General features: G+C 40.0%; 1 protein-coding gene across 1 annotated transcript; it reads left to right on the forward strand.

Annotated features, from left to right (window-relative positions):
- The first annotated feature begins 15 nt into the window (after positions 1–15).
- Positions 16–3,162, forward strand: ZNF281 (zinc finger protein 281). The gene has a single exon (XM_010085036.1). The coding sequence runs from the start codon at positions 16–18 to the stop codon at positions 2,404–2,406; it is 2,391 nt and encodes a 796-aa protein (XP_010083338.1). The 3' UTR covers positions 2,407–3,162.
- Positions 3,163–15,361: the final 12,199 nt, after the last annotated feature.

Genomic DNA, 15,361 nt, shown 5'->3' on the forward strand with positions numbered 1-15,361 from the left:
CCTCCCCCTCAGGACATGACTTTCAAGAAGGAGCCGGCTGGGGCTTTCCCCTCCGCGCCCTCCTCCGCGCAGAGGAGCCCCTGGGGCTTTCTGCAGTCCCTGGTGAGCATCAAGCAAGAGAAGCCGAGCGAGCAGGAGGAGGAGGAGCAGCCGCAGCACCATCACCACTACGGGGGGCTCTTCGGGGGAGCGGCGGAGGAGCGGCCCCCCGGCCTGGGGAGCGGCGGTGGGGAAGGACCGGGCCAGAGCGTGATCCAGGACCTCAGCCTTCTTCACCATCTGCACCAGCATTCCCACCGAGACCTGCTGCTGAGTGGCAGAGGCGAGGGCGCCCCTGGGAGCTCGGGTGAGCCAAAGCACGATGCCCAGGTCAAGAAGGCAAAGAGGCCAAAGCCAGAAACTCAGGGAATCAAAGCCAAGCGGAAGCCAAGTGCTTCATCCAAACCCCCCCTGGTGGGAGATGGGGAAGGTGCCATCGCGTCCTCCAGCCAGAAACCTCACGTCTGCGAACACTGCAGCGCTGCCTTCAGGAGCTCCTATCACTTGCGCAGACATGTGCTCATTCACACCGGGGAGAGGCCTTTCCAGTGCAGCCAGTGCAGCATGGGTTTCATCCAGAAGTACTTGCTGCAGAGGCACGAGAAGATCCACAGTAGGGAGAAGCCTTTTGGGTGCGACCAGTGTAGCATGAAGTTCATCCAGAAGTACCACATGGAAAGACACAAGAGGACGCATAGCGGAGAAAAGCCATACAAATGTGATACTTGCCAGCAGTATTTTTCCAGGACTGATAGACTGTTGAAGCACAGAAGAACGTGTGGTGAAGCCATAGGTAAAGCAGGTGCTGGAATGGAGCCCGGGTCATCAAATAACATGGGTAGCTTGGCTGCGTTGTCTCAGGGAAATACAAGTTCCTCAAGGAGAAAAAGTAAAACAAAAAGTATATCCACTGAAAGCAAAGGAAATAAATGTAGCAGCAAAGTAACCGAACCTCAAGTTACAAGTAATGTGGCCATGCCAAATTATGCAGTGGATATTCCTATTGTGTCTTCCAGTGGTGGTCTAGTTGGCACAGGCGTAGATGAACTTCAGAAAAAGGTGCCAAAATTGGTCTTGAAAAAAGGAAGCAGAAAACAGGCAGACAAAAATTACCTTAATTTTATATCACCACTACCAGATATTCTGGGGCAAAAACCACTGTCTGGGAAACAGAGTGGCTCTCTAGGCCTGGTAGCCAATACTGGTGTAGAAACTATTGGCCTTCTCCAAAGTACAGGTGGCAAACCAGGTCAAATAAGTAGCAATTATGATGATGCCATGCAGTTCTCAAAGAAAAGAAGATACCTACAAACTGCAAGCAGTAACAGTGCCTTTTCAATTAATGTCGGACACATGACTTCCCAGCAGTCCGTCATCCAGTCTGCAGGTGTTAGTGTTATGGATAATGAAGCTCCATTGTCTCTTATTGATTCAGCATCTTTAAATAGTGAAATAAAGTCTTGCCATGATAAATCTGGTATTCCCGATGAAGTCTTACAGAGCCTATTGGACCAGTACTCTCATAAATCAGAAGGCCAGAAGGAAGATCCTTTCAGTATAACTGAACAGCGTGTGGACTTGCACACCTCAGGAGAACATTCGGAGATGGTTCAGGAGGAAAACTTGAGCCCTAACTCTCAAACAGTTTCAAATGATAAGGCAAGCATGTTGCAAGAATACTCCAAATACCTCCAACAAGCCTTTGAAAGAACAACCAACAGCACTGGTTTTGCTTTTGGACCCAGTTTTCAATTTGTTAGCTTGTCTTCAACTTTCCATAACCACACTCTGTTTCAAGACAAACAGATATACACTACATCTCCACTTGAGTGTGGCTTCAGCCAATCCGTTACCTCAGTATTGCCAACTGCGTTGCCAAAACCTCCGTTTGGGATGTTGCTTGGATCTCAACCAGGCTTTTATTTGTCTGCTTTGGAGGCTTCGCATCAACAGTTGACTCCTTCTCAGGAGCTGGATGATCTCATCGATCCGCAGAAAAACTTAGAGACTTCATCTAACTACCAGTCAACATCTCAGAAACTGACTGGCCAGAAGGAACAGAAAAACTTAGAATCCTCAACGAGCTTTCAGATCCCGTCTCAGGAGTTAACTAGCCAGATAGATCCTCAAAAGGACATAGAGCCTAGAGCAACCTACCAGATCGAGAACTTTGCACAAGCGTTTGGTTCTCAGTTTAAGTCGGGCAGCAGGGTGCCAATGACTTTTATCACTAACTCTAATGGAGAAGTGGACCATAGAGTAAGGACTTCGGTTTCAGATTTCTCAGGGTATACAAATATGATGTCTGACGTAAGTGAGCCATGTAGTACACAAGTAAAAACCCCAACCAGCCAGAGTTACAGGTAAGGTCCCAACTGTGACTGGGCTGTGGGGTCTTCTTAATGTAATTTTGTTTTACTTTGACAACACTGCCATTGGAATGTTTCTACACGGTCCCATTGAGAATAATGTAACATGCCCTTTCAATGCAACTTTTCATATTTAGTTTATTTTGTTAGTGTGATTTTTTTTTTTAGATCTGTTTATTATGGTTTTTAATCAAAAATCAATAGATTAAAATAGTGTTTTTGTTCAAGTGACGATGTTTAGCAATCAAATTTACATTATATAGATTGTCAGGGAATAGCCCAAAAGTTTAAAATGCAAAAAATTAACTTTGTTCCTAGGACTAAGGTTTATTATAATTACTTTACTCTCAGGAAAGTGTAACGAAGCATGGGAATTCTATGCACCACTAGTGTATTGGAACTTCCGATTTACAGATACGGACAAATATATCTCAGCTTTTTGAGGAAGGGATCTATGACATTTCAAGTTGCTGTCTCTTATGTCTGGGCTGATCTGAAAGAATTTTGCTACCTAAATCTTGTTGTTTTTAAAGTACTCCTGTTCTCCCAGGTGGTGCTCATTCCAGGCAGGTGGATCAAATATGCTTGAGTCTGTACTAGGAGCCCAGAATGGTAGCTTTAATATGAACAATAATGTCCCCAGAACTCCTGTGTAAGACTATAATTCCATAAAGAGATTCTGTTGACACAAATCAAGAGAACAAAACGTGCGTGTCTCATTCATATCATTAGAACCCCAGCCTGAAACTACAGTCGTAATCCAGATATGCTTTTGGGATACGTTATTTATTATCCATGGTTCAAAAAAATAGGGGATCTCTTGCTCTTCCTGTTTTCACGTTCTTGTAGTGTATGAGGTTCCCTCTCTTTTATTATGCTCTCAATTCCTCTGGGCTTGATCTTGGGGTTTTTTTGCCCCTTAATTTACACCTTCCCCTCCTTCGCTACTCACTCTCTCACCCCAACTTAATAGCTAGCATTTAAAAAGATTTGCATTCCAGAAAGTGCATATCTCATGTACTTTCTGATGTCTTACAACATCAGGTTATGAACAATGACCCACGTTTTAGAATTATGTCGAGGTTTCCATGTATGATGACAAATAATATACTCCCAACTATACGTATGAAGGGCCCTGTCCTGCATCAGGATAAGCTACCGTGGACCCCCGCGCCCAGCAGCGTACCAGTGGTGTCACTGGGGCTCTCAACAGGTACCGGGGTTTGCAGCCGTTCCTGCTTGCAGGGCCCAAGGCTGCAGTTCCGTCCAAGGCTTCTGGTGATGACCTCAACTAGAAAAGTAGAACTGGAGTGGCTTGTTTCTATCAACAGAACTTTTCACTGGAATTATTGCCTTACTTGATGTATATTTTGTGGTACATTATTTATTATATGTGAATCCTGATTAATGCCTGTGGAGCCACGGAAACCTGCTAGTGATACTGGTGGCCATTCAAAGCTGCTGAAAGGCAGCGGCACTGCTCTGAACCACTTTTTTGCAAATGTATTTTTGGATTAGTTTTTTTTAATGTAATTTGGGTGATGTTTATGCTGATGGTTTTTTATGTACTCTTGGTGATGTTTCAGTCTTACGTACTTTTCTGGTGTCAGGAAAGTACCAGTGGTTGTTTGCAGTCTTATTGTGTAATCAGCCTATGACAGGCTTCCATGTATAATAAAGTTATTAACATTGTGCAAGTGTAAAACACTTCTGTTATGAAAGTGGTGTATTATTAAATGAATTGTTACAAAAATCCTGGGTAATTTATCCCATTGTCCCTCACCACTAAAAATTGAAACCTAATTCCACTTGTAATCTCTTTTACTAGGTGAACTATCTTTTTTTTTTTTCTTCTTACTAATCTAGAGTTTGTTCTCATAGAGTCCATGTAACTCCATTAACTCTTTCTTTATACTTGATTATGTCTTTCACCTTATTTCAGTTTTGATAAGCAAGCAACAACTTTTCTTTAAACGGAGAACCCGGCCCCTTATCAGGGATGGAATAGTCCATAACCACTGTGCTGGCTTTTTCAGTACCTTTTCTTTTGTTTTTCAGAGGTTATAATTTACATTCTTTATATTGTGTGTAGTAGAAGTTACATATGTATTGTTCTGGCTGTTTGCTTTAACTTAATACTAATAAAACCCATTATTCACAAAATCATAAAGATATCACTTCTATCATCCAGTCACACTTTTGAGAACCTATTAAGGAAATGGTGTGAGATTAAATTTTGAGAAGGAATAATATAATATACTGGCATGTTTTCGGCTTGTTTTCTTCCTTCAGTTCCTGAATGCACTCTCTTAGAAATCAGGGCTCTATCTTATGCCTTTAGCTTTTGAGGCAAAAACTAACAAATTTCCTTAAGTTAAAATGTTTGTACAGCCTCTTCTTTTTAACTCTGTGTCTTTTTATATATGATTTTGGTTAAAAATGTCAATTGCTTATTGTTAACTTCAAAGACATTTTGTAATTGCTGTAAATCCAGAATGACATCTATAATACAATTTTGTTCAAAGTAAAGATTTTAGAAAGTCCTCTAACTGCTTTTTTTTTTTTTTTTCCTTGCTCTAATTTCTGCATTATCAGGAAAGCCTAGTAAAAACAGTATTATAGCAAAATAGTTAAAAGTATTTTAGGTAATCTGAAGGTAGTTTGTGGACTTCTTAATTTGTATTTTTTTTGACTTTGCATGTGAATATGGGAGTAGCAGTGCTGAACATCTCAAAATGGTTGAAGGCTATAGAGTATTGAAGAACAGGAGATGGCAATTAGGATCAAGGCAATGACACACACAAGAGAAAAACCATTGGCATGCTGAAAAGCAAATAAGGATGAAAACTTTCCATAGTAAATATGGAATATGCTAAATGTTTAATATTCAGAACATTGCTAGGAATCATTTCAGAAAGTCTGAGGGGGAAATTATTGGAATTTTGTATGTTTTTTCCACAGCTTAGCAGTCATTAAAAAATGTTCCTAAATAGAACAGAACCAGACTTTTTCCTGATTTATTATGGAGTTTAAGTTTTTTTTTTCTTTAAATCATGAAGGTTAAAGATATAGTAAAATGCATAGAAATTAGGGTATGACTTTGTCTGCTACATATTAGAAAGAACTACATAGTAAGTAGTAGTAACCCATGGGGCCTAAAGCTTTATTTAGGGATATGGCAATGAAAGAAGGAAAAAAAAAAAGCAAAATGGCCCTTGATAATTTTTTTTCCCCACTTTAGTTTCTGGTTTAGTTTTTAATTGTTTTTAAAGGAATTATGGGAGGAGAATGATAACCTGTTTCCTACCACTAAGGGGAGTGTAAGGAAGAATTGATACACATGATGGCAGAAAATGGTACATAAACTGTTACACTTCTTACCCTAGGAACTCACATAACATGTTTTTGCTTTGGAACAGGTGCATTTTGTACCCTGAATAGTGAATGTGTCTGTATGCCCTAAGCCTTTAAAAGTGCACGTCTGACCTGCCTGCCTGATCTAGAAGAGCTGGGTAACACCTGTAGGAATTCCTGAATTACTGAAATTGGATGCAGACTTGTGGGTAGCGGGTGAAATTTTAGAGTAAGAAATGGGTGAAATGAAAGGGGAGGATGAAAAAAAAAGTGAAAATATGATGGTGTGAAAGGAGCTGACAATTTCAGGTTTATGGACTACTGATGAAGAAAAGCTGCCAGATGCCTCATGGAGACCTTGTGAAGATATTGGAATAATTCAATGTACTCCATTAGCGGTTTCTTTGTTGTTTCAGTTGTTTGGTCTCCCCACTCTGCACCCAATGTGTGTATTTGTCTGAATGATGCTTCTGCTTTTTTCCCCACTAATTAGAAATCAGTGTTGTTTGTGTGAAGCTGCAGTTGTGACTGTGGAAGTGTTTGTTATACCTGAGAAGATACCTGTGAGAATGTGTAAGTTACTAAGTTACTACCTTGCTGTTTTTTATTGTATGTGTTGCGGTGAGTCGGGTTGCTTTAAAATGGAAGGTTCTTTTTTCAGCCGCTGCTGACTACAAGCTTTTACCATTTGGGCTGGAATTTTCCAGGCTTTGTCTGTCTCGCACTCCACACACTATATTTCTCAGGGAGGCTTCTGCAAAAATTGCTTGTGTGTTTCCTAAAATAACATTAAGGAAGAAAACTTTCTTGTTCCACTGGCCTTTTCATCTCATGCTTCTTTAAAAGCAAATAATCCCTCCCGAAGTGTGGACTTTAGGTTGATGGGTGTCCTTTGAATCAGTGTTCTTGAAAACCTGATAATAATCAATTAAGAGTTTTTGAAAATGCTTTTACATTCAGAGATTTGAAGGTTTGGTGGCTGTATCACCAAAGGTGACTCCCACCAGGAGAACAGATCGGGCTATTACAGTTGTTTGGTGTGTTAGTCCAAGTGACAGTTTCTTCTAATGTGTCCTGAATGGGGGCATACATTGCATATTCTCAGACTGGAATTTGTTTTCTGGCTTCTTATGTAAACTGTAGTGTCTTCATTTTTAATATTCTTCTAAGGTGATTTTTGTGCTTTTTTTTTTCTTTTCTTTTTTTGTACAAACACTTCAGAAAATAAGGTGTAGTATTGTGCACAGTGTTTGGAACACAGGATATATATCCTGTTTCCCAGATGAACAGCTACTTTGTTATCCATGTTCTTGAAAAAGTATTTCTTGTGTCCCCTTTTTCACTTGCAGTTGAAATCCACATTTTTTTCAGTGTTGATTATTTTCTCACAGACAGTAATGTCTGGCTACATTACAAAAGAATACATTTATTTTTTCATATACTGATATTCTAATCTAATAGGTTTTATAGATACTGATTGTAAAAAATTACTTTTGGATGCCTGGTTTCATTTTGATACCTATGACCTGGAGGGATAGGTACTGGAATTTCATCTCTTGGACACTGATTGAAATTGGGTTGCTTGATATAAGACCCGTGCTGTTTCAAACTCTCTCTGTGTGGAGAGAAATTAAGGAATTCGTATATGTGGAATTGTCTAGAATCAAGCAGAAGCTGTGGGGCAGAGTCACAGGGTAATGTAATTCTCTAAGGTGACATTCAGGAGCCTCAATCACTAGGTTGTCTTTTCTCTTCCCTTGCCTTCACTTTAGATCTGGCATCTGCAAGAAGTGAAACCTGGTTCTGCAGATAGCAGCCCCATTAAGCATAGTCCTGCTTCATTCTCCAAGTGTTGTCATCCTAGTCGTTGTGGATACGGACATCGAGGAAGTGTTACGTAGGAAAAATACCGTGTCGTCATGTAATCAGTCTGTCAAAATGCACATACAAGACGGGGTGAATTGAGGATTAAAAGGAAGATTTAGTTTTGGTGGTTTTTTGACTTATAAGGCTTGATTCATAATCTTTACAGTCATGTAATTTTTTGTATATAACATACTAATATGTTTTCGTTTTGTTACTTTTCCATATTTTGTTTTTATTTAGTTGCCAGTGCATTTGTTGATTTTAAACCCAAGGCTGTCCTAAGTGACGGTATGATGCTACACTAGAAAGCTGCCCATGTACTTGGGGACTTGGTCTGAAATTTTATAAAATATTGTCTAGCCAGACTTCAAGAAAGAATTAAGAACTAATTTAAGCATTTACTACTTTGATTATTTTAATATACTGTATTTTACCTTAAAATGTATTTTAAATAGCCTCTTGTTCAGTGCTACGAATATCAAAACATTCTGTGAACTAATGAGGCGTATAACGGTTATTATGCAGGATCTGCAGCAAGCATCAGATATTCTGTAGTAGCACATGTGCCACCTTCAATGCTAAGACCTGCTTTATGTAAGGCTAGATTATTGCTATTCAGAATATTTCTGTGTTCTTGTTCAGAAGGAACTTTTACTTTGTCCTGTTGGCAAAAGATATTTCGTTTAGATTTTTCTTAAAGGCCAAGAGACTGGTTGGTTTTAATGCCACAATTTCTTCTTACATTGTGTACTTCTCTGTCTGCTTGTACTCTGTTCCCAGTGGATGGGAGGTTAGAGTCTTGACTGGGACATGTGAGCTGGTATAAGGCCAGAAATTATATTGGTGATGGGAAGGATAGTTCAGTCTGTTCAGAGATTCTGAATAATTTTTTTGGGGGGAGGAGGAAAAAAATCTCACATGTGGGAGGTTTTTTTGGATGCTCTTACATTCTGAGATTAGTGGGAATAAAACCAGGCTGCGATCTGTTTTGAAGCGTAGAATTTACAAAGAAATCCGTATGCAACTCCATGAGTGATGAGGTTTAGAATCACTTTCATTTGCTTTCCTGTAATGGGGATATATATAGGTGTATAATAAAACATCTTGCATGTTTTGCTGAGGGGCATTAAATTATGGTGGGTAAAATATGCCTGTGGATCTTCTTATCTCTTAAGCAAAGTGGATCTCTAGAATGAAAGATGTATTATCTTAGAAAGTACTTGTTAATACTGGGAAAATGAGACTGATAAGGATTAGCTTATGCAGCTAAAGAAGGCGTTTATATTGTGTTAGCTGTCTGCTTGGAATTTGGTCAGGTTGGCGATAACACATGTACTCGTAGGAGCTCATGGCCCCATCATGTCTTAATAGTCAATCACACCATCTTGGCAGCGAGAACGTGGCCTTCCTTTTGCAGCTGGGCTATAGTCTGTGATTTGGAACTGTGAGAGGCAGCGGGTTTTTTTGAAGACCTGCCATTTCCAAGTATTGATTCACTTTGTGAAAATGAAGTGCATAGATCTGTGCCAAAATTCGGCTATGTCAGGTCTGGACAGCTTTAGTCCAGAGGGTTATTCAACAATAATCAATGGAGATGTGTCACTAAAAATACGGAGCTTGTTTCGCTTAAGAAATTTGTCAGCCTTAGAAAGCTAGGTCAAATTATATCACGAAGCAGTTAATGTCCTTGATCCACCAAATCCTATAACTAAATATGTACACTTGGTGATCTTAGAGTTAACCCTTTATGAGATGTATAGGTGATTTTAAAGTTTATTTCCTGAGCATTCTTAATTAGAACTTGTTTCCAGGTTTACATCTACACTAGTCATTTAATACTAGTCTGGGGAGATAAGGGTTAAACCAGTTACTCATCTCGAGATGCTGGAACTTGGATTTTTTGAGAGATTGCAGTCATTTTGGTGTAGGTGTGTTGAATTTGATTATTTATTTTGGAGTTTAGGAATGTACTTTAGAAGAAAAGTTTCGTATTTTGTTTTGCATGGTTCTGGAAATCATGCTTCACACGTCATCTTAAGAGCGGGTGGCAAATGGAATAAGACTGCTGGTAGCTGAAATAATCAGTTTTGACTACTTTTAACACTATTCTGATGCTTGCGTGTTTTGTTCTTCTCACAATGAAGCTAAATTAAAACCACTGAGAAAGAGGTCTCTCTAATATAGCATAATGAAGTCTTTAAATGGGTACAGTTGTAGGTCATCGTGAATAGGAATGCAGTGACCTTTGTCTTGACAACAAAGCTGACGGAAGCTTCTCAAAGAGCTGTTCTTTTTTTTAATTATTTCTCTGCCAGAGAGGACACAAAACAGAATATCCCCCTTCTCCCATCAGTGAACAAAATCAAAAGATTAGAAAATGGATTGTAAACTGTCAGTTTGCAAAATCCAGCAATAACATGGGGTTCTTTCCCAATATAGATGTTGTTACAGGAATGATGTGTGGCACGGAGTTGGGAAAAGAAGGAAAGTAGAGTGGCCGTGTGACTGGTGAAGGGCCTTCTGCTTTCTTAAGACACTCTGTAGTAGTCTGGTTTGATTTTTGGATACACAGCAGTGAGGCATTCAAAATTACCGGTAGCTTCTTATAATTCTGAATCTAGAAAAGTCACAAAACTTCATGTCATTCATTTTCCATTTACTTTCATGTGTATCTGCAGGTTTGTAATACACTGTGCTGAAATGGAGGAAGGCTCGGATTTCTTGGTGGCCTGTGTAGAAAGCAAAGCATTTTGCAGAAAGCACATAAATGTTGTGGCTGATTCCTAACGAGGAGACCCTGTTCCTCCATCTCACTTTAGCAGAGGCTTTTGAATTGCAGTGCTCAGCAATTTTCTTTAACCATAGAGAATCATCTGTCATTCTTAAATAATGGCTCTACCTGCTAGTTGAGGACTTTCTCAAGGTTTCAGCAATGTCGATCTGAACTGTGCTGTTTCTTGTAGAGGAGAGGCCCTGTGTAACAGAACAAACTCTGAAGTGTGCAGTGAAGGTAATGAATGGAGATTGTTCTTTTTTTGTAAGAAGTCGTATCTATAGAACTGCTTCTCCATGATCAGATAATGATGTATTTTTTTTATTCTGTAAAGGAGTAAAAATAGGTTGTTGGACTTTGGTTTATGGTTTGGGTTGTTTTTTGGTTTTTTTTGGCCAAGGACCTGACTACATTTTCTTTTGGAGAGCAGGTTCTTTTCCCGATGATGGTGGATGATACCCCCATAAGGCCACAGTCTGGGATGGCACCTGGATCAGGTACTTTGATTGGGAATGTGCCTCTTTGAGAATATGCTTCATCAAAAGGATGGCTGTTTAAAAAAAAAAAAAAGAAAAAAATGTAAGTGTAGAGTTTGCACATGTTATTTCAGAGCTATGTAAACTAAGAGTGAAACAGCAGTTACCATATAATATTAAAGTCTTTAACCCATATTCCAGGAAAACAGTATGTTAATACCTAGTATAAATTGATGTAGCAGACAGTGAGAAGTGACTTCAATATACGAAGATCAAAAGATATGTAGAACTGTACGTTAATAGTTGGTTAGAAAGATTTCATTAACTTGTTCCCCTTCACAGATGAGAAGACTTACCCATAGAGCTTACTTTATAAACTAGGACAAGACTAGTGTAGTACCAGGGGCTTCTATTTCTGAGACGTCATGTCAAATTTTCTTGGGGGATGGAAAGTGGAAACAATGATTTTATTTTTTCTGGGGGGAAAAAGTGTGCGAAGGAGTGAGGTAAGTTCTTACTGAAGATCAAGTGCTATGCAAGTTCTGCACATGCTAGCAAAGTTGTGGGAAAGCAATGATTCCTACTTTTTAACCCTAATGTGTTGATAGGAAACAAAACCTGCAAGCTGCCATGCCTAGAAGAAGTGGGCTGATGGGAGTCTCATGAAGTTCAGCAAAGTGAAATGCTCAGTCCTGCATCTGGGGAGCACTAACCCTGTGCATCAGAACGTGCTGGGGGCCCTCTGGCTGGGAAGCAGCTTTGCTGAGAAGGACTTTGGGGTCCTGGTGGACAACAAGCTGAGCAAGAGCCAATGTGCCTTCGTGGCAAAAAAGGCTAGCAGTGTCCTGGCAGTGCCTCAGGAGGAGTGTTGCCAGCCGTTGAGGAAGGTGTCCTGATCTGCTTGGCACTAGTGAGGCCACATCCTCATCCTCATCCTTACCAGAATGAGTCCAGTGCAGTGCCACAAAGATGATGAAGGGCTTGGAGTCTCCTTCCTATTAGGAGAGGCTGAGAGATCTGGGAGTGTTCAGCCTGGAGAAGATAAGGCTCAGGGTGGTCTCATCAATGTGTTCAAATACCTAATGGAAAATAATAAAATGAGGGAGCCAGACTCTTTGCAGTAGCGCCCACTGACAAGATAAGAGGTAATGGGCACGACTTAAACTGCACAGAATTCTATCTGAGCGCAAGAATGCTTTTTTACTGAGGGGGTTGTCAAGCACAGGAATAAGTTTCCAGAGAGGTTGTGCAGTCTCCATGTGTGGAGATATTTAAAGCCTGAGTGGACATGGTCCTGGACAGCCTGCTCTAGCTGACCTGGCTTGAGCAGGGGATTTGGACGAGATGACCTCGTGAGGTCCTTTCCAACATCAACAGTTCTGGGATTCTCTGCGGTTGTGTCTGATCATTGCTCTGTGCCAGACAGCAGTGACAGGTTTTGTGCTGAGGAGACAGTACGTGTCTCTGGGGTGTCTGAAGGTGCCCTGTTGAAGGGAACACATGGGATAGAGAACTCAAGAGGCTGTTGGGAATCCTATCACTGTGCGGTGTTAAGCAGTTGGATGTTGTCTCAGGTGTCTAGCTTGGACGCTTGAGTCTGCTTTAAATTGCAGGCATTTTTCATGGCAAGTCTTCATTAGTCTTTTATTAAAGATTAAGAACAAAAGATACTGAAAGCATTTTGAAATAAAATCCTGTTTGCTTTTTCCTATTTTACTAACTTTCCTTCTTTCCTTTCTTGCTAACTGTGGAAGGCTACCGTAAGGAAACGGCCAGCTGACACTCATTCATACCATTGGGGAGATAGTAATTGCTTTTTTCCTCTTCTCCCCCCAAGTTAGCTGAAACGGCCTGGCTTGAAGCTGCTCTTGTTCACAGCTCGTGCAGGAAAAAAGAAAAAAGCAAAGCAGAGAGAATGCAGCTCCTGGTTTTGGTTCAGACTTTAACTTGAAATCTTTCTGCTAGAGAAAGGCAGGCACAGAGCATTATCTTATCAGTCTGGTGATAAGTTGTAACAGTATTAGGCTGTTTCAGGCATTGCTGTTAGCTGTTGTTCTGGTCACGGGCTCAATTGTTGCAAAAGATTGTCTTGACTGGTTGAGCCAGATTTTTTTTAATTTTTTTTTTTTAAACAGAAAGTAAAAAATAATTTAAAAGGATGGGGATTAAAATGTATACAGTGAATGGATGACAGCAGGAACCTAAGTTTTGTATTCCAGATGTGTTTTGAGGCTTAATCAAAGCTGGATATTGTGGTGATATAATCTGAGTCTTCTTCAGTGGGCCTGGTCTGGCTGTTTCCAGGATCAGGGCAGTAATGCTAAATGACGTTGCGGTGAATCCTGGGTTTCCATCTGGTGATCAAGTTATCAATGATAATGGGAAGTTTCATAGATGTCAGACACCTATGGTAGGACTAGTTTTAAGTAAAGGCTTTTAACTGAGGTCAGCACTGTTCTGGCATACCAGCTATAGGCCTTTCCTTTCTGTGCCCTACGCTGCTTTTGTTTGTTAGACTTGATTTCATCACAGTCCTTGGGTTTTATCAGTGGGTGTTGTTTGGACTAACTCAATATTTCCATCTTCAACTTCTCTGGCTTCTAGAAACAGTAAGTCTTTGTTGGTTTATGCTCACAGATATGTTTTTCGTGCTTTTAAACCCTCTTCAGTGCCTACTCTGTGTGTACTTAGTTTGTCAAGTACACTTAATGTAAAAGCACTGAAGTTCTGTGAAAATCCCTGGTTCTCTGAGATGTTGCAATAGAAAGATGTTATATTTTTTAAAGGGTAGGTACTGCACTAATGTTCCCTCTGAAGCGTTAGAGAATACTATCCTATTTGAGACGCAAAGCCATCTTGTTGCTGAACACTGATTATTGATTGTTGTGAACCTTTTTGCTCTGATAACATGGAAAGCCAGCCCTTTATTCATGTGTGTCTGTCTTTAGTTACTGAGCTTAGGGAGTTTGTCAGAAAATATTTATCAATTAGCCTCAAGACAAATTTATGATTAAGCAAATACCCCAGTAATGTCATTCAGATCTCCCTGCTCTCCAAATCTTTGACTCTCTTCTCTTTTGGCTTCTGCTTTGCTAATTTAATCATCTTTTATGTGTACCGTTCTTCATCTGTCCTAATCTTGGTATTTCTGTTCCTGTGTTTCTTGCCTGACCAGTTTCTTCACCCAGCTACACATTCTGTTCTTCCTTCCTGTTCCAGTTTCACCTTCTCCCTCTGTGCTATTTCCTTTTGTCTGTGTATAGACTTGACTTCTGCATGAGATGCAGAGGATTGGTATTTGCTTACAACCTGGACGCCTTACTGCTGCCATGATATAGAGCCGTTGTAACTGGCCTTTACGTAGGGAGTTTGAATTTACGCCTCTTGGCAGGGCAGAAGGCATATATTCTAGCATACTGGAAGAATAGGGCCAGCTTCAGTTTCTCAGGAATTTATATTACGTGGACGAATTTCGGTAGACTTTCTTGAAAAGAACCAGCAGTGTACCCCTGACACAAAGGATACATTCCTATTGAAACTCAGCCGTCTTTGGGGGCACCAAAGATTTCCAAAAAAAAGTACTTTTTTTTTTTCCATAATTAAGACAATGCATTTTTCATTAGCATTCTTCTTAGAAGTGAGCAGGGGTTTCTGAATAAACACTGTATATATTTATTTTCATGTGCATGTGTGCACAGAAAGAATCTGACAGTGTCAGATGTGGTTGATGAAAACGTCAGCCTGAGTGATCAGCTTTGCAATCACAAGCTACTGACAACAAGATCTTGAAAGGTTTTGGAGTAACATTTTAGAAGGCCAACTGTACACTATTAACTATAGTACAGTATATCAGTTGGAATACTATTACAGGCAATGAAGAGGAACTGGACTTTCTACAAATCCCATTGAAGCATCAGGAATTGCATTGCCTCGGGCAAGTTACGTGACCAGATATAATAGATAGTTTATCTGATGTTGCAAGTTCCATATTCCTACAGATGAGCTAATGCTGCAAATTATCCCGTTATAATACAATAATCCATCAGACATCTACTCCTTTTGAAGGCTATTTCATTGAATGAGCTGCAGTAAAACAAGTTGTGCGGTTACATATATGGAAGTCTGAGAAGGATGTGACTTTTTGGTTCTGTTGCCTCTCCAAAACCATTTTTTTTTTTAATTTGCAATGGAGAATTTTAGCAGGATATTTCATTCTAATAAACATTTGACTTTTCTAAATGGGTGTATAGCATAAATACCAAATTAATTCCCCCCTGCCTTTTTTAAAATAATTGGAGCTTTATGAAGGATATGTAGGAAAGGCACCTTCCTCTTCTTGTACTGCCTGCAGCCAGAAGTTAGTTTAGGTTTGTGTGTTAAGTTGGTAGTATTGCATTGATGAGCCGCTCTCAAACTGCAGGCAATACTCAGCAATAGTTTGAGGAGTCTGACTGTAACTGCCCAGATGATTAGTTAAATACATG

The sequence above is a fragment of the Pterocles gutturalis genome, unplaced genomic scaffold, assembly GCF_000699245.1.
Source record: "Pterocles gutturalis isolate BGI_N339 unplaced genomic scaffold, ASM69924v1 scaffold27390, whole genome shotgun sequence".
NCBI lineage: Eukaryota > Metazoa > Chordata > Aves > Pterocliformes > Pteroclidae > Pterocles > Pterocles gutturalis.